General features: G+C 37.2%; 1 protein-coding gene across 1 annotated transcript in view; it reads right to left on the reverse strand.

The window, feature by feature from the left end:
- The window catches only part of LOC139443967 (ryanodine receptor-like), a 203,752-nt gene that overhangs the window by 27,488 nt on the left and 155,248 nt on the right, over window positions 1-21,016 (reverse strand). Inside the window, exons 87-99 of the mRNA XM_071224857.1 lie at window positions 20,085-20,228; window positions 12,760-12,816; window positions 10,943-11,055; window positions 10,097-10,190; window positions 8,575-8,742; window positions 8,005-8,076; window positions 4,533-4,632; window positions 3,990-4,069; window positions 2,965-3,041; window positions 2,255-2,492; window positions 1,640-1,768; window positions 426-530; window positions 226-307 (exon numbers count right to left, since the gene is read on the reverse strand). Of these exons, the coding sequence (XP_071080958.1) occupies window positions 226-307; window positions 426-530; window positions 1,640-1,768; window positions 2,255-2,492; window positions 2,965-3,041; window positions 3,990-4,069; window positions 4,533-4,632; window positions 8,005-8,076; window positions 8,575-8,742; window positions 10,097-10,190; window positions 10,943-11,055; window positions 12,760-12,816; window positions 20,085-20,228 (1,459 nt within the window). The remainder of the gene's footprint in view (window positions 1-225; window positions 308-425; window positions 531-1,639; window positions 1,769-2,254; window positions 2,493-2,964; window positions 3,042-3,989; window positions 4,070-4,532; window positions 4,633-8,004; window positions 8,077-8,574; window positions 8,743-10,096; window positions 10,191-10,942; window positions 11,056-12,759; window positions 12,817-20,084; window positions 20,229-21,016) is intronic.

The following is a 21,016-nucleotide window of genomic DNA, read 5'->3' on the forward strand; positions in this document are numbered from 1 at the left end:
CACTTTAACAGACCCTCCCACTCCCCCACTATAACAGGCCCTCCCACTCCACCACCATAAAAGGCCCTACCACTTCCCCACTGTACCAGGCCCTCTCACTCCCCAACTGTACCAGACCCTCCCACTCCACCACTAGAAAAAGCCCTCCCACTCTTCCACCATAAAAGGCCCTCCCACTCCACCACTATAACAGGCCCCATTATACAAGGTCCTACTACTACCCACCTTCCAACATGGACAGCAACATGATCATCATATCCTTCTGCAGCTTCATGAACTCCCTCAACAGGTCCAGCTGATCAGGGTCCTGGAACAGAAGTCATACAGCCCTCGTGAACTGATCAGCCATGTCCCCCGATAACAATACACCCAGGCACATGTCCCCCACGGGAACAACCAAGCCTCTGATTGCTAGTGTTACCCACCTTTGAGAGTTTGTCCTGCATGTGGGAGAAGATGTAGAGGAAGCCTCCAACAGCATCCCACAGCCTACTGTGAGCTAGAGCCAGCTGGTTCAAAGAGCAAGGACCCTGGAACAAGAATAACAGCACATTAGCAATTGTCTGGTGCCCACGTGAATCATGTTATATTGAGAGGCATCTGTCCCCTACAGATATGTTTTATCGAAATTAAACAGATTGATCAAACTACATCTTGTTGTCTGATCACGTCTCATCTTTCTCCCTGTGTGGTCGTGTCTCACCTGACTATCTCCCTGTGTGGTCATGTCTCACCTGACTATCTCACTGTCTAGTCGTGTCTCATCTGCATGTCTCACCTGACTTTCTCACTGTCTAGTCGTGACTCATTTGTCTGTCTCATCTTATCTCACCTGTCTCATTGTCTAGTCATGTCTCACCTGACTTTCTCATAGTCCATCATGTTACACCTGACTGTCGCATCATGTCTCACCTGACTATCTTATAGTCTCATCATGGCTCACCTGTCTATCTTATAGTCTCATCATGGCTCACCTGTCTCATTGTCTAGTCATGTCTCACCTGCCTTTATCATAGTCTCATCATGTCACACCTGACTGTCTCATTGTCTAGTCCTGTCCCATCATGTCTCACCTGACTATCTCACTATCTTGTCAGTCCTTATTTGCATGTCTCATCATGTCTCACCTGACTGTCTCATTGTCTAGTCATGTCTCACCTGCATGTCTCACCTGACTTTCTCATAGTCTTATCATAGCTCACCTGACTGTCTCATTGTCTAGTCATGTCTCACCTGACTTTCTCATAGTCTCATCTTAGCTCACCTGACTGTCTCATTGTCTAGTCCTGTCTCACCTGCATGTCTCACCTGACTTTCTCATAGTCTCATCATAGCTCACCTGACTGTCTCATTGTCTAGTCCTGTCTCACCTGCATGTCTCACCTGACTTTCTCATAGTCTCATCATAGCTCACCTGACTGTCTCGTTGTCTAGTCCTGTCTCACCTGCATGTCTCACCTGACTTTCTCATAGTCTCATCATAGCTCACCTGACTGTCTCATTGTCTAGTCCTGTCTCACCTGCATGTCTCACCTGACTTTCTCATAGAGTCATCATAGCTCACCTGACTGTCTCATTGTCTAGTCCTGTCTCACCTGCATGTCTCACCTGTCTGTCTCAAAGTATTATCATGTCTCACCTGAATGTATTCAGAGAGTGTGCAGAAGACCTGCTTGGCAACCATGATGGCACGACAGAAGTTCTCCTTGCCAGCAACATCAATGACATCCTTCCCTGAGTAGTGCCAGTAGAAATCCATGATGGATTCCTGAAACCAACAGAGGTAAAACATCAAGTTTGTTGCCTTGGGTCTTGGATCTGTTAACCTCATACAATGTTTACTTTTGCAATATACTTTTTGAATTAATTTCAGATGGATATCTAAATGCACAATACCTTTTCTTCATGATCCAAACCAAATGAACAAAAAAATCCAGGTTCTCAAAAACATTCTGTACATAATCCATCAAATCCTGACTTCAAAACGAAAAAGAACTGTATCTTATCTTACATCAAAATACCAGAACCACTGACAAATATATGTGATAAATATATAGGATTCAAATATTTTCAACTGCAAAGCCTAGCTGTTCAGAACACATCTGATCTGAAGGATCAATGTCCCACTGGCCTGGAGTCCAAGGAACAAGCCTACACTGCTGATGATGTTGACTGAGATCACATCATCCATAAACCACCCCTTCCCATCACAATGCCAAACCCTTTTCAATCAGAACACATCTGCACCACCTACCTGGAGTCTGAGCAGGTAGTCTACTGTGCAGATGATGATGTTGACGGTGGTGGTGTTGCCAGCCTGGGTGCGCAGGTAGTTCTGGAACTCCAGGTTATGACCTTCACACATCAGTTGGAGGAAGCGGAACAATTTACAGGTGAACTCAGCATCGTTCTTGTCTGCAGCAGCTACGTCCGTACTCATCCCGAGACCCTCCGCCTTGTTGGTTCGTTCAAACGCATCAAGGTCAAGAACACTGGAAATGGTTGCAGGATTATAGACAGAAGGAGGATTTGTTGAAGCTTTCCATGGCAAAAATATATTATTTATTTTTTATCAATGACATATGTGGCAAGCATGGGAATTCAAAACATCCTTCTTGAGTCTCATAAAACTGACCATGGATGTGATGATTCTTATAAGACAAATTCTCAAGGTAACTAGAAAACCTTAAAAGTGATCAAAAGTCACACACTTGGTGAGTGAGTGAGTGACTATGACATTACCCTATCAGGGATTTTACCCATGTGGGGATCGAACCCAGGTCTTTGGCATGACGAGTAAACACTTTAACCACAAGGCTACCCTGCCACCCTAATACACTTGGTGGGTGACTCAATACTCAGCAGAACATCAGATACCGATACATACTACTGGTTTCACAGACCTGTATACCAGTGACTGACATTATGAGCACTGGTGCAAGACACAGAGGAAGTGCTACCCACCTGCACTGCTGCATCAAACCAGCCACTGAGGTAAAGAAGGACACATCTTTCTTGTCCTTCAAATGTTGCAACATTTTCTGAAAATATATTGTTTGAAAATTAACTTATATAATTTTCTGTATATTTATGTAAAACAGACAGTCTTTATTTGGGACACTGGGGGCCTCTACAGTTACAAAATACTACCAAAAGGTAGTAAGAAATAATACAGTGTTACAGCTACAAAAGGGCTATGTGGTTGTAGCGGGAGCTACTAAATAGAGAATACTTTTTAAAACAAAGTGCAACAGGAGCTGCTACTACAGTGTCCTATAGAATTCTGCAGGACAGAGGAGCTGTTGATCTACGAGGACTTACTCTACATTACAGTGGGAGCTGACTAATACGACACTGTGGCAGTACCTATGGATAAGCTTAACCAAGAGCAGCAGGAGCTGCTACCACAGTGCCTTAATAGGAATTTGGAAGAACAGCGGGAGCTGTTTGTCCATAGAGGACTTATTCTACATTACAGTGGGAGCTGGCCCTATGACACCGTAGCCACAATTAGGAAAGTTGCTTAGAGGCGGTGGGAGCTTGTAAGGATTGTTCTGTGACATAAACTACATTTGAAGCTGACAAATGTTATGTAAAAGAAATAACCCTGCAACTGGAGGGTACCAAATATTTTTACTAATTGAAAGAATAGACCCCAAAAAAGAGAGAAGAAAATATCATTGTCATGCAGCATTTCATAATAAAATATCTCTCAGAATTCTATATTGGTCTTTCATCTCTTTCTTACATGTTTTAATTGATTTGTCAGTCTATACACTGAATTTTTATTATTTAACACTGCACTATGCAATATTCCATCTGTATGATGGCAGCCTACATATGATTAAGTCTGAACCTGACAAACCAGTGATTGTTATTTTGAACGGAGTCACCAAGCCTGACCACCTGATCCACTAAGTCGCACAACTCTAACCTGTACTTCCCACAGGGATCCACACACTGAAACAATCAGTTAGGACACAACTCACCTTTTGCACATCCACATTGCCACCCCTGAGCAGCGAGATGCCTAGCTCGATAGTATTGGTCACCATAGGTCCGAGTTCCCCTGGATGAACAGAGTTCTATGTTAAAGTATGGGAGTTATGATCGTCTCAGCGCCATGATCACTTTGTGAAATGTGGCCAAGGTCACATGGAAAAACAACCTCATCTTCATCAGTGTTGCTTACGACCTGGGATAATGGATCGCGAAATCCTGGGTTAACCTGTCAGTATAGTTGCGACCAAGCAAATGACGTTCTAGGGTAATTCTGGGATTTATACTAATTTTAAGAAAATATGAGATCTATTTTTAACAAGTTCAAGAAAATACTTGAATGGCTGCTTTTTTCTCACAAAAAAATATGAAATAGTCACTAAATATCCTGATGTGTGTTGGGTCCTACAAATATTGGAGAAGTAAGAGAGAATATATTCTGTCCCTAACCAAACTCTCAGGCACTGCCTCAGAATATTAAAGGTCACTACAACTGATGGTCACAACAAGCAATGACACAACACAGGACCTACCTCTGCTGGCACCCATATACAGAAGCACCATCTCAGCAGCACCGCGGTCAGCCAGCCGCGACTGTTCCGACAACAGTTTCTGCTTCTCCATCTCCTGCTCCTAAATACATACAACAACCACACATTTAGACAGGTGGAGAAGCATCTTCATCATCATCAGTGGCAGGAACACAGGAGGAATCCCTGACTTGTGACCATGCAGAGTAAGGACTACAGCATTCACTAGTGGCTAGGCTACCGACTGGCTACACCCTCCAGTGCAACTCCATGTATTGTCATTCACTACTGGTGCCAAATCAAAGTACACAGTGTTGATGATGATGGTGATGGAAATGATAGAAGTGTCTAGTTTTCCTTTTAAAACATTTACTAATCATACTTTATATCAAGCCATTTTGTAATATTAGTTGTAGGAATACAGCTTCTGTGTATCTTCACAACTTTAAAAAGTCTAAAACAAATTTACAATATTATTCATTAATGTTTTCAATTTTTTAAATTTAATTTCATTCCATATGATCACTGATGTAAATATATTAAAACATTGATTAATTACTTAAATTTGAACATCTTAAATGTATCTGAAATTCTACTTTGATAGTTTTCATAAATCGATTTCCTAGTACAGATTGAACAGAAACAGTTACTGACAATAATGACAGCGACAAGGAAAAAAGGATGTCTTAACAACTGTGATAGTGCTACTATATGAATATCTACAGAAACATTAGGTTGTAATTTTACAAAATTCCATTGCATAAAAAAATATCATAAAAAAATAAAAGGCAGTGACAGTTACAATATTTTTATTTAAAAATGCTGAAAATTTGTCAAAACCAGTACCGAAAGAATATATAATGCATGTGCATATATTTACATTAAATCTTCAGTCAGTTAAGAAAGTGCAAACATTTTCAACAAAATTCAAAACAAGTTGTACTTAATTCATAAAAGACACATATAAAGTAAAAAATTATAAAAACATGGAATTATCATGAAAATATTATGTTCATTTGAAAAATACATGTTTCTCAGCAACAAACTCCTGTTTCTACTATGGCAGTATATATGTCTTAAATATATAGTATATATGATATATGATGCTGGTGTATATATACATGTATTATGAGTGCAGTACAGGTATACGTCTATATAGCACAATACAATCCACCACAAACAGATCTAAGGGCTATCTAGGAACTACAGCACCATACAGGGGCAGGTAGGGGTATACACGGTGCGAGGATATTGCTGACAGCAGATTATCACAAAGCTGTGTATACTGTGGGCAGGGCACATTATGAGTGGGATCACATGACAGTCACATTAATCTCCTAACTCACCACACAATTTTATCAAAGTTTTTAAATCAATTTCTTCTCTCTACACTTAGTCGAAATAAAAACTTTACCGTTGATCAATGATTTAAAAAATGTAACACTGAATTAAAATAATAAAGATAATTCTGTATCAGGACATGTGTATATATTTCTTACATTATGTCTACTTTGTTGAATTTACACACAAAATTATTAAAATAGCATTTATGAATGACTACGTCATTACAGGTATCTCGCCTTGTTTCTGATAAACAACTGAAAATCTTTACTACACAGCCAAAAACAGACTTAACAGTTGCAGCTCAATCAGAGGAGCACTAGCATTCTCTAGGTTTCTATGAAGTGAAAGTGTCTTCTACCACAAATATTGAACATGAACAACAGTTAACATTACATCTGAATTGCAGCAGAGCTAGTAGTACCTTTAACAAATCCAGTTTGATCTGATGCAAACAGCAAAATTAGATGTACTCAAATATTCACATTGGTTCACTTTGTGTATTTTCGTGAAATATTCACATTGATTCACTTAAAGTATCAGTTCTATGTCCAAGGTTCACTCATAACTACAATGATGGTGGTTGGTACCATCCTCATAGCAGTCTTTAATATTGCTGGGGTTTCAAATCATATTTGAGACCCTACATTCTACAGCTGATTATATGCAGATGCAGTGTTGATGATTAAAAGCACCATGGAGTTCCACGTAAAGCATGGACCTTGCTGAATCAAAATGCAATGCAATACTTAAGCATCACCGCACCAAGAAATATTCAAAAATGCTTGTAACAGAGAGATTTTGGTTAGGTGGTGAGAATAGAGACGTTAATATTCATTCATTTCACAAATCTCTGCATTACAAGGTTTGTCAAAGCCAAGCTCACACATGTGAATAAAAATGTTTTCTGTTGCCTGAAACAATTATTGACTCAACAAGAAAGTACAAACACTTCTAAGGTTATTTCAACTTAACCACACATTATGCAGCCTCTTCTCTTCATTTCAGCTAATATGTTTCAAAATTCATCTTAAGGTTATTTTTTTAAAGAAAACTTCATTATCAATATAGTGTTAATATTCTTCATTGCTCAGGGAAATAGTTATTTGACCTTCGAGTATTTTATTAATAGTTGATTTGGAGGGCACGGAGTGCTTATACATAGTGAGTGAACAAAGAAGGTTTTTTAATCCCTTTTTGCAATATTCCAGACAAATAATGACAGTCCAACAGCAGAAAATGGGTTTCACATATTGTACTCATGTGGGAAATAGAACCTTGGTCTTCAGTGTGATGAGCAAACACTTTAACCACTTGGCTAACCCACCGCCCCTGACCCACATATTATGATTGAATACTTCTGGTAATTAATATTAACAACGTCTATGAACAGGTAGTTATGAATTATGAAGAGAGAGCTGGTAATTTAAAGATGCCATATGTTATAGTTTTTCTTATCGATGTCAGACATTATTACCAGATCTAACATCTGATTAGGTACATAAATATACATATAACCTCAATCGAAAATAATATTGTTTACACTATTTGAATTGTGAAAGGAATGTTCTTGAACTTGTAAGAGGGGTTTCTTGATGACCACAACAGCGGTCAAAATCCTTCAGTTAACCCAAATATGTGACAGACAACATGAGACATGTCAGCAGATCAACTACTGGATCACTCTCAGGACTATAAGACCCAACTCCCGCCAACCCAACCCCCTCAAACTAAGACTCCTACATACTAAGAAAAACAAACAAGTTAATAAGCCAACAGTATGAGAAACACTAGTCATGAAGAACTTTCCATGTTCATCCCCTAAAACAGTTGCTACTCACTGTTTAATTTCTAGAAACTCTTGTTTCATTCATAAATCAATATTAACTTAATGCTTTAAAAACTGTTTGTTTGTATATGGCAGCTGTTGCTGAATTGGTTTCACTTATCAAAATGCAGAATTTCATAGAGTTAATGTCATTTTACAGCAAGTTATGATTGTTGTGGAACTGCAAAAAACATGTACTAAACAAATAGTGAATGCTGGAATGTTTAAGTGAGCCTGTAAGCGCTGTGGTTTGAAGTAGATCTAGATGTATGAGTGTAGGGTGCAGGTGACCACGTGCTATCTCACCTCGAAGGACGGACCTGGACCCTCATCCTCCCCTCCATCGTCATCATCGTCATCATCCTCACCACTGCAGCTCTGTCCAGACAAACATACAACTCGGTAATGAACACATTTACCATCTTATTCCATAGATTCACATGTAGCCATCATGTCATGTCCAATCAGTAATATGTTTGACTATAATTTGTCCTAGAAACTCTGGAGACACTAATTTTTCAAATGAAGGTTTCTCATGTCATGATCAAGGACCAGGTTTTCTATTTTGGGGTTTACAACTTTTTGGACTAAAATTAAGTTTGGTAGGTCGTAAAAGAATTTTGTAAATTCCAATTTCGAATATATTTCTTTAATGTCCTAAAAATGTGAAGTGGGTAAAAGTAAAAGAAAAATGTAAGGGCTCGAGGAATATGGAAAGAAACAAGTTCAGAGTTACCTCCCATCCATCATAATAATACCGGTAGTATTTTAAATATTTTTAGATTTGTTGAACCATTTTGAAAGTCTAGCCTAAACAGAAAAGTAGCTTGATGTCTACATAGACAGTATTCCATTGAGCCAAAGGCTGGTACTGACCTTGGCCATGATTTCAGCATAGGACATGTACAGGGGATCTTCTGGTAGGCTGCTCTGCTGCTCCTTGGTTGCAGCACGGCTGAGACATGTGATAAGTTGAGACAGAGGGTCTGGTTTAACTTCTTCCTCCTCCTTCTTCTCCCCTTCATCATCCTTCTCACTGGCTTGCTGCATTGTCATATATACTTGTGATCACCCCATTTCATAAAGTCATATCCAAAGGAGATTTAGTTGAGATTTTTAATCAGAATCAAACACATCCATTTTGTTCAGAATCAAATACATCCATTTTTGTTCAGATTCAAGTACATCCTTTTTCCTCTGAATCAAATACATCCAATTCTATCCTGAATCAAATTCATATTATTCAGAATTAGATACCTACAAGTTGAAACACATTCACCAGAACATATTACATCCTGTATATTGCCAATTCTCAGTCATTATTCTGCAAAACAACAGGTGATATTTGGAGCATACTTCAGTTGAATTGGGATACTTCAGAAGAAACTACACCCAAAATTCACAGTAAAATATCTAAAAAGGAAACAATGGTTCAGAACCAACTACATTTATCATCAGTGTTTATTCTAGTTGACAAAAAGGAAACCGAAAATGTGGGGTCGTCTGTACTCTAAGCATGGTGTGACACTGTATGCGAGCTTTTAAGAAATTAGACGGTCTATTCATCATTGAATTTGATTTCTTGTGCTTAGTGATAAATTTCCTATTTCTGTAAAAACCAGTTAAGGAAATAAAGCCAACCACTTCTCAAGGAATAAGCTGTCTGTCAGGGATGATGTTTCTCCAACAGAGCTGTAATTGAGCTGATCTCCAAATTCATGAATGAGAGAGTCTTGACTGTCATTCCGTTATTTGTATCAGTGAAAAATAAATTTGCATCTTAAAATTCTATAAACTACCACTATGTCCATGTTTTGTCCATGATTTTCTGATGAACGGGGATAAAATTTTACCCATATTAGCGTAAGCCAATCTTTTCAATGCTAATGACACAAGCCAATCAAAAAGCCTCTGCAACAGAGCTACTTACAGTGTTATATAATTCATTGTTAATGAACATTAACAGTCATAACACTAAGGTGACAAGATTCTGTTGTATTGGAGACCATGCACCCACTGCTGCACTGGGTAATAATTATTGCATTATTATCGAAAAAGGTGTGGCAATGCTGCAACCCTGGAATGAACACTACACCATATTGTCAGCCAGTGATTCCAATACAGTATGGAATTTGCGAAAAGAAATACATCCAGATACATACATTAATATTTGCTATGAGGAAATTGTGGTTCAGAACCTACTGCATCCACAATACTGCCAGTATTTTAAAGGTTTTCCAAAGGGAAGTGCAATCAAATGAAGGTTTGTAATGAAGAAATATTGGCATACAGATCATACAACCAATCAACAATATTACATCATGGCATACAGATCATACAACCAATCAACAATATTACATCTTGAAAATTCAGATGAATTTTAAACCCAAGTACTCACTGTAAGGTCTGTGATGAGGATGTTCTTGTCCAGTTCCTCCGTTTCTAGCCACAGGTTCTTGTAGGATTTCAGGAACAAGTTGATGGCACGATGTCTGTGGGAGAGGTTACATACAATAACCTGCTTAAAGCATTACTTTTAGTCGGAAAGCCAATCACTTTTCAAAAGTCACCAACCAATACTCACATAACTTAACTTCAAACTGAGCATGTAAATAAGAACTGACACATAATTAACACCACAAACAATTCCAAACAGTGAAACCTTTTTAACTCCAATCTCTTTGTAACACAAAAAAATCATGCATTGTTATAGACCTTGTGATAATTTGTAGCAGTACCCTACAAAACTACCAGCAGGAGGTCATCTTAAGTACTGATACTATTGTAAGTATTGCAATTGTGAGGCAATTTAAAGGATTAGTTGGTCAGACTCAGGGACTTGCTTTATTTTGTGCCACTGTTGCTCAGAATATAAATCACTGGTTCGTCTGGTCCAGGCTTGATTATTAACAGGCCTCCATCATGCAGCTTGAATGTTGATGATTGGGTCAATAAATAACAAAGAAACAAGACATCACACCCCTACTTTGAGTAAACATGGTCTTTCTGAAACTGCAGAAGTTTGTTTATTGTTTAATTCCACACTCAGCAATATTCCTTCCATATGGCCACGACCTGTAAACAATCAAAATTGGACCAGACACTGTCAGGATATAATGACACACAATCAACCATACAAGTCAACAAGGCTGACGATGCAACCCATTTGGTATCTTTTCAACCAGTATACCTTCATGGGGATCAATTCTATCCCGGAATCCATACATGGGAACTGAAAAAGTACCTGGGCAGACTGTGAAGAGGTATCATTCTGAAGCATGCCATGACAGCCCTCTTCCTCTGAGACGAAATCACCTTCTTCCAAGCACTCTTCAAACCAAGGTGGGGGTGCTCAACCTAGGACACAAAATCATTTCAATGTCACCAAGCTGAAATCACCTGATCAAATGAACATAACATTAGCTCTTAGGCACCGAATATTGGGGTAAAAACATAATAGTATTTCTATAATGTAAAACAACCTTAATGCTGAGGTCATGACATTCAGCTTGTACAGATTTATCAACGCTTAAAAATACATTAATATTTTTATTCAGTGATTCAGTAAATATTAATTATTTGTCTATATAACTTTTCACAAAATTATAATAATTAAATTTTCCCCAAGATCTTGTATGATGGCAATTCATCATGTCAGAGTTCTTCCTTCATCATAAAAAAAACAAACAAAAGTATTTATAGATGTTCACTAAAGTGTTGAGGTTTCATAAAATCAACTGATAGTGAAGGCATGGGTCATGCTAGGGAAGCAGACGTTGAGTTAGTTCCTGGTGATACACTTTCAGTGTTATAGAAGGTCAAGTTTGCACTGGTGAATCATGAGAGGTTATTGTGGAAAATGTATTTTGAAAAGTCAATTAAGATATCTTAAATGACTTGCTAAGAAATACTTTGGTTTATCTGAAATAGGAACAAGAATATCCTATCTTTATACAAAGAACACCTCATTTCAATACAAACACAAAGTCAGTGAGTTTGCCGTTTCTACAGAATACTTTTCCAGACAAAACCCAGCCAGTAGGCTTAACCACAGGTCAGGAGTTGACATTTACCAGAGAATATTCACACAAAATCCTGTAATTTACAATTTCAGATCTTATTCCTTCTTCTCCTAAGCCAGTTTTATTTTCTGCAGAATAATAGTACATTAACTATAAATTAGTCACGAACCACTGTAGGAAGCTGAAAACAAATCTTCATACTTGAGACAAAGTTATGTAATCATACATTGTGTGTTTCTTACAAACTAAATCCCCTTACATTAACATGAGTGACAATCTGTGACAATCACGGAAGGCACTAGTGTAATCCAATCATAGAATATAATGAGTATCATCATGAAAGGTCATTGCAGTATCCCAAGCAATCAACAATGGCAATTGTCATACATATGAAATTGTACATACCATTTAATTTCATTGCAATATTCCAAGCAGTTAAACATAATTGAATACCATATGAATGAGTACCGACGAAGATCTTTGCAATATTCCAAGCATTTAACATACTTGAATACCAATGAATGAGTACTGAGGAAGATCTTTGCAATATTCCAAGTATTTAACATACTTGAATACCAATGAATGAGTACTGAGGAAGATCTTTGCAATATTCCAAGCAGTTAATACAGGTGAATACCATATGAATGAGTACTATGTAAGGTCATTTCAATACCCAAAACAGTTAACAGGTGAATACCATATGAATAAATACCATGTCAGGTCATTCCAATATCCAAAGCAGTTAACACAGGTGAATACCATATGAATCAGTACTATGAAAGGTCATTTCAATATCCAAAGCAGTTAACACTGGCATATGTCATACATACAAGTGCCAGGAGGCCACCACAGTATCCCAAGCAATAAATAACACAGGTGAACACCATACACATGAGCTCCATGACAACATATCATTGCTGTACCCCAAGCAATCAACACAGGCAATCATATTGTGTGAGAATTCCAAGAAGGTCATTGCTGATATATATGTCAAGCATAAAAGCTTGGAGCGGGGGTTCAAGGATCAAGTTCTACAAACGTGTCCATGGTGTGTTTGTCTCTTCCTCTCCAAAACAGCCATTGCTGGATTCTCCACCTAGAACAGGTAGTATCATCTCAGACCTACCTCTACTCACTGCCCTCATACTCTATCTACCATGATGCAACATAACAAAACTCTCCCTTGGACCTTTCTACCAGTAGGACTTGGCATACGGGTACATTGGGTGTGGTTAGTGTTTGCGAACACCTGGTATCATCACTGGTTTACAGTGATCTATTCACATAATTAGAATCACTATTTTGCCTATGTATGCCCTATTCAATCCATTTTGGTGGATATTTTAGATAAATTGTCCTTTGGCATTGACTTTTTTAATTGTCAACCATCAATTGCCCTGTAAGTATTGATATATTTAGTCTATTCTACAATCATAAGATGGGTAATGTTGGTGCATATTTGTATCTTTTGGTCTTCTATCAACTAAACGTGGTTATGTTCGTAAATATGTAACTTAGTGTTTACTGCCAACATGACATTGGTTATGTTGATAAATATGTTTAAAGTGGTTACTGCCAACATAAGATTGGCTATGTTTGTAAATATGCATGTTAATTTATTCTACCACTATAAGACTAAAAAAGATAATAAACTTGGTTCTCAGGCACTGTTGCATCTTCACAAAGACTGCCGCACATTTCGTTTTCATTTCCATTTTCATAACAAACAAAAATCCTTAAATATTCCGCATCTTGAACACACACAACTCTGGCAGTGAAATGCTACAATACTTAAAACAACATGATCCAATATAGTGTGTAGTTACTTCCCTTTACATGCACACTGATGGACTATGTTATGGTCATGGCAGCAATATCTGTGGGTTTTGCTTGTTTGCTGTTTGCAAATTTGGCCAATGAAAACAGGAATTTTTTTTTATAAGACATCATTATGTATGATGATTTCCAAATTCAATGGTATTTGTGTAGTGTATGGCAGACAATGTTTCATTTGCAGAGAATAAGATTACATGTGTATTTGTCTCGTAACATAAGTCAGAAATAGCAATCAGCTGTTTACACATTTTCTCCCCAAACTGTGGGTGATTTAGTTAAAAAAGAAACACTTCATGTCATGGCCAATATCATAACTGTTAAAAAAATTGATAGGAAGACCGAAGTGTTTGTATCTGAAACAACTAATGTTAATTTCAAGGCGAGTTCACAGTGAGTTGACGTGATTTGTCGATCAGATCATACACGATTTTGCCGAAATTAACGTAAACAAAATTGAATGAAATCTTGGAGAAAAGTAATAAAATGGATTACAAACTGCAGCCCAGATACACAATGAACACTTTTATAGCCAGATTGTGATATAATAGGCAGTAACTTGTGTACGTACTTCAATATGGATTTGTTGACATGCTTCTTCCAGTGTTGTGTGCCCACGATAACGTTTTCGCATTGTGAAATAGCATCAAAGCTCATTGTGTGCATGTATTGTGCTCTTATTGGTAGTCCAACAGAAGTCAAATATTGTATTCCAGTGTTTTACTTATCAAGGAATACATTTACGTAGGGAGGCCCTTTCCAGGTTGATTAGACACAACAGTTTATTTGGTTACATACTAGTTTAAACATCATCCCCCCAAAAAGGCCTGCTCGCACTATATCTTCAAAAGCCATTGCCTGAGAACCAATTCTTTTATTTTTTAACCCTAAGATTACTTATGTTGGTATGAATTTATCTTACTGTATTGTAAAACAATAAGAACAGAGATATTGGAGCTGCGGGTATTCTGGTATATCCTGCCAACATTCATTGCTCAATACAGATCACATTGATGTCTGGCTACTTAACAATATCCTACCAACATAAGCATGGGTATACAGGTATTCAGGAATTAGAATATCCTTTCAAAATCAATTTGACTATGTGGACATGTGGTCATTTTAATGTAGTGTAAAATGACTTGTTACAAGTCACCTGAGTCATACACAGTATATAGGGCATGTATTCATATTCTTCAATTTTATCACACATGAATGCACCAAGGTCGTTCTAATCTTCTCTTTTCCTGACACAGTTTGTCATCTTCGTCTTCCCAGTACAACTAATAGGTGGGTTATTGTTGAGGTTAGGACAGATTCCACACACTGGCTCTCAAGTTTATTATCCAAACAAGTATGAACGAAAGTTTGTAACTTCACAAACATGCAGTTTAAGTTGAATATAAACACATCCATGCAAAAAAAACAACCATGAACTTAGTGGAATGTTTGTAACCAGTAACAAGGGTATCGTGAAAGCATTCAAATATGGTGAGGAAAACACAATGCCAAAACCTATTCTCCATATTTGGTTCATGAAAGTGTACCTTTGTCTCATTACATTTGATTGCTTCCACTACAAGACATGTTATCATGATCAAAGCAGCATTAATGCATAGTAACATCATAATGCTCCTTCTTAGTAACGTTAACATTATTCATTTAAATGCCAAAATTTCATCTTAGGATTAAAAATAATAATGAATAAACCATAATAATTTTCCATCAGTCATATTCTAAAAAGGAGGCATTATGGTCCAATATATCACACATATTTTAGTCAATCCCCATGACAACCAGCAGTCTCTGGTTAATGTGGGACATACCCGCTTACATACTTTAATATCCAAAACACGATAACATCGCCATCCAAAACAGAGCTCGTCGAATATCGCATATTATCGTCACATTTATAAATCTGTTTTATGAAGAGTTAATTTAAAAACTATGCTCATATTACATTTTTCACCAAAGTATTTCCAACTTACTTTGTACGTACAAAGATAACATTATTATTAAAAAAATTATTTTTATTTTTTTTTATATTGCTTTTTTATATCAATAGCTATCACCCACAATATGAAAAGCCCCTACATAGCAAAGGGTAGTTGTATTTCTATTTGAATATCAAGAATTCACTCAGCTCTGATTTGAACCACATTGACTTCATTCAGCAATATCAACTTGTCCGATTCATGACATTCTTGAGGTAGCACATATCACATGTACGCCATGTCTACCTCGCTAGTACAGCTAGCAACAGTGCACAAGTAACTGTTTGTTAGATCAAGGAAGAGAAAGAGAAAGATGCTATTTTAGTGTTTTTTGGAAACTATTCTTTAAGTCTGAAGCTAGAGACAATCTTCAAACTAATGACAGTACCAATTCTAACACTTGCGAATGCCTCACTGCATTCATTGTGCGGTGAGTTTGTAACAGGGCAAATGAAATACACATTTACATTACCTGGCTTTGAATATTTTCCTGTGAACAAGATTCATAGGTCCTTCATATCAGATTGAAATACTTCCAATCAGAAAGTTGATATTTAGCAAAAAAATACCATGTTGTAGTTGAACCTCATTTGACTGACAATTGATTAAATTTCTTCAAGAAATAATCATTTATTATATTTTCAGTCCATATCAGTAAGCGAGTATGTCCATGGAGCCCCTTTGGTGTTAAATGGTTGTAAAATGCACTACCTTTATCGCCTTTGATATAATCAAATTAATGATGTTTCCTGAATTAGAATGATGTTCTTACTTATGTTGGTTGCTAAGATGGCTTTAGTTCTTGGCTGCATAAAACTTCTTCAGTACGGTAAACATTTTAGTAGCTTCATGGAATATTACGGGCTGTAACCATTATTGGACAGGAAAGGACAGGAGTTATATTGTTACATCTTTAGTCCACTCGTATTGAGATTCATCCTTGGCTAGCCAGTGTATCAAATCTTCATCCTATGATGACATATACCCTGGATTCATTCACTTTGTCTAGTGTCTGGTTTGAATGATGCTTTGCTAAGAATAACCATTTAATGAAATTACACTGTTCTATGCTTGCAAAACGCAGCGATATCACCAATATTCATCTTGTCTTGTTGAATACTGTTTCAAATACAATTGGTAGATGACTTGCAGTATTTGGATTTCCGGCCCTTCCCCCATAACATCTTTTCCAGTCTATAAGTTTAAACAGGATTTTTATCTAATTAAACATACTGAGCTCTCTCATACAAGGCCACAATTTTGATTGCGATCTTTACCATCTAGTTTTCAAAAAAGGCAGTTTAATTGGTCATTGATTCCAAGTAAATGACTGACAGATATTCTGTACTCAGATCGTAAGAGTAAGCGAGATCGAGATGACATTTCAGACAGAAAGCTATGGCGGGGAAAAATCTGAGTATGTATCATAATAGAATGAAGATATAATACACCGGATAATCGAGGATGACTGAGATTATACATGAGCGATATTGATATTTCATCGCCATATATCCACCCCATAACCTGAGTCTTGATTAGCCTGCATCAGTGTATGAATCCACACTTTCTAGAGGCAGCACATTTGTGAGATCACAATGAAGATGAATATCACACTTGCTATGAAGCTGAAACATTGCTTTCTACATAAACACTAAACAAATCCCACAACAGTTGGATCAATTTTTGATGACACAAATCCTCCCCTTTCATCTTTGGCCTCTTTGTACAAAACAGACTTTGCTTAGACCAAGCTTTGTTACGCAAGGTTAGATCAGACCAATGGTCCAGTTTAACCTTATGCTGCATTGTGTATGTGACACATGATTTTCAGCTACCTGTCCCACAAAGCGTTCTTAAAGGTACTATTGTTGTTGCTTCTGTTCTTTAACACTGACTTACAATGGTCAATCCTCTAAGATCACTTTGAGGAATGTTCACCTGGTCTAGGGCCCACATGCATAAAGTGATCTTAGCGCTACAATTATCATAAATCTCTATTAGAGCATCGTAGTTACGATCAACGTAGCACAAAGATCACTTTGTGGAATGTTCACCGGGTCTTGGGTCCACTTGCTCAAAGTGATCTTAGTGCTATGATTATCGTAAAACTATGTTGGAGTATCGTAGTTACAATCAACGTGGCACTAAGATCACTTTGTGGAATGTTCACCGGGTCTTGGGTCCACTTGCTCAAAGTGGTCTTAGTGCTATGATTATCGTAAAACTATGTTAGAGTATCGTAGTTACAATCAACGTGGCACTAAGATCACTTTGTGGAATGTTCACCGGGTCTTGGGTCCACTTGCTCAAAGTGGTCTTAGTGCTATGATTATCGTAAAACTATGTTAAAGTATCGTAGTTACAATCAACGTGGCACTAAGATCACTTTGTGTAATGTTCATGAGGTCCAGAGCCAACTTGTACAAAGCGACCTTAGCGCTTTGATTATCTTAAAACTAATTTAGAGCTTCAATGTTATGTTGAACATAGCACTAAGATCGAATTGTGCAAGTGGACCAAGTTCCACAAAGTGATCTTAAGGTTACGACTGGCGTTGCATTTATTCTTTATCCCAGACTTGGTCTTAGCACTAAGATGGCTTTGTGGAACAGGTCCCAGGACATAAGGCGTCATCATCTTAGTCCTACAACCGTCATAAGTCCCACACGTACAGACTCATGACAGAAGTAGCTTCCAGATGATTGTAGATCCAATGTCTATATTCGAATGTGTTTTGTACAAGAAGGGCATAGGGTATAGGGCTCTAGCAAAAGGATACATGTCATCAAAATATGGAGCAGGCTGTAATTCTACCACCTTCAAACAAAGATTCTCATGAACAACCACAGAATACAGTCATAGTTAACACATTTGTAGGATTTAAATTTTCTATGTGGAATAATGCTGATCAAACTGTCAAATACATAGTCATACCAACCTCTAAATCAATATACTGGAAAAACAATTAATACACCAATCTTTATTGCTTATTTACATCCATGCTTGACTTTTACTGTGGCTGTTAAAGAGGAACCTTGTATTCTTCCAAGATTTACATCTCAACCAGAATTAGATGATTTGTTAGGAAATAAAGCTGCTGTGTTTTGAATTTTGAACTGATGCTATCACTAATTTGATACCTTCAAGCCCTATTTGAGGCCAACCCTGAGGTCACAAATGTGTAGATGTATTTAATGGCAACCATACTACGAATTCAAGACACAGTAGCTATATTTCCGTCTACCATGATACAAGACACAAACTCTGGGTGTGAGCAAGGGTTTTAAGTGATGTGGCATTTGCGGAGAGTGATGGTTGTAGTAGTTTAAAGATCAGCTTTCACAAAGTTGAGTCTCTTGTATACAATGAAATACACTTTAAGTCAGGTGAGAGACATTTAGATTATACAGCCAAAATTATACTTGGAAAACCCATAATAAAATGTACCAGGCCTGAGAGGTTTATTCTAACATTATTAGACCATGTCACAACATTCCACATTGTTGTAGAAGCATGGCATGTGATCCAGTAGTCAAGACAGAGAAGAGACAAATTTTGGTGTCGCTGAATCTAATAATGTCCTAGTCACTTTCGTATTTTCTGTTCAAAATGTATTGCTATAATTAGTCGTCCTACATTTCACTACCGACAAGTGCTAATATATGAGTACGGTACTTGAAAAACGCCTACAGATCTGTATTAGGACAGAATAGTTGTTTTGTTATAAATATTTTCTTTTGCAGGAATGTGTCCACACTTCAAACATAGGTACCGTATTTGACGTAATAAACACCCAGGGTGCTCTCAAAATTAGAAATAGGGGGCTCTTATTAGAATATAATTTTGGTGAGAAAAAAAGAATTGAAAGATGGTAAATTTCGTTTTTTATGCTGACAGCCTGAATTGATACAAAAGAAAAGTCGTATTATACACGACAGATATATTTTCCAGAATTTAATTGCCCATAATTAATGGTGCATATAACACATGAGTGTGTATTATACACGAATAAATACGTCTTGTGTACATTGATCATTTGGAAGGGGTGCTAATTGGGATTGTTCACTAGCCAATATATTAGCAAATATCGCCGTGGGCGCTTATTACGTCGAATACGGTATGTTATCGTGATTTCACACCTATGATTTACCAAGTTAACCTTTAAATACATAACATATCATTTAATTCTGGTAAATGTAAACTTGGAAGATTCTGAAGCATTTCATGAACTGTATCCTCAGAGTTATTCATATAAAGAGAACGTCTGACAAAATCCATAAAACTCTGATGCAACCATTCATATTGTTACAGAACAGTTTCACCAGAGATCAATGGCTTACTATGAACTCAAAAGGCAGAACTGAGGATACATGCCATCAAATCTTGATCTCACTGTATGACTCATTATAAACACAGTTAACACCGACACATGGTATTATACACAATACTAACATTTCACACACCTGTGTCAACTCTTAAAAAGACACCTATTCATAAACATATATACTTCATCTAAACTATTCAAAAACAGACTTACCAGGTAAAGACCATGCATAACCTTTGCCATGGATATGATTCGCCCAATAATCTTGTCTCGGCTTGACTTGCTCTGTCCTGTTGTGCTTGTGTCGCCAATCTTCTTATAAAGTACCTTCTGCCACCTTGAAGCTTCATCAATCACCTACACAATGTTTAGCATAGTCTCATTACTCTTCTCGTTAACACACAATACATTCTTGTACAGGTGCATACATACTCCTATGTTAAAACACATCTGTGACGTCATTCTATTGTTTAAATGTTCGGTTATTTACAGAAACTGGCAGTTGTTTGTCAGTAATACATTATCTTCAACTAACATTTCAGGTAATTTACACTCAGTATAGGCAGAACTATTGTCTTGTCTATATATATGTCTATATCTATATCTGTATATATATCTATATATATAGACAAGTGGAAGATTTCCAATTTTGTCAGAAAATATATGTGGTCAGCAGGGTTCGAACCGCATCATTTGAACTGAGGATGTCTAATTGTCGACACCTCAGCTATGGCGACACATGACAGTATGGTGTGAAATTAACCATTAAATCTTTTCAAATATTTGCATACGAATGCCATTTTGTGTTACAGCATGGTACCGATATATGTTCATACTTAAAGCAATTAGGTAAATCTTTCACCAGAAAAATATTCAGGTAAACATATATACCCTTGTTCAGGGCTCTACGTTTGCTAAAATCCCAGGCATCCTGTATTTCCAATGTGCAAGCGATTGATACAATACCAGTTTAGGGCCCTACAAAATTATGAAGAGCGGTGGACCATGCATTGTAAATATCAACCCACAATGGAGCTTGGTGCACGTGCAACAACTGCAGAGAACATATTTCACGTGCATCACCCATAAATATAGTCATCAAAGAGTTCTGGTTTATTTTCAAGTATCTTGCACAAGAGAATGTT

Source organism: Haliotis cracherodii, unplaced genomic scaffold, assembly GCF_022045235.1.
Source record: "Haliotis cracherodii isolate W230 unplaced genomic scaffold, xgHalCrac1.p SCAF_5, whole genome shotgun sequence".
Taxonomy (NCBI): domain Eukaryota; kingdom Metazoa; phylum Mollusca; class Gastropoda; order Lepetellida; family Haliotidae; genus Haliotis; species Haliotis cracherodii.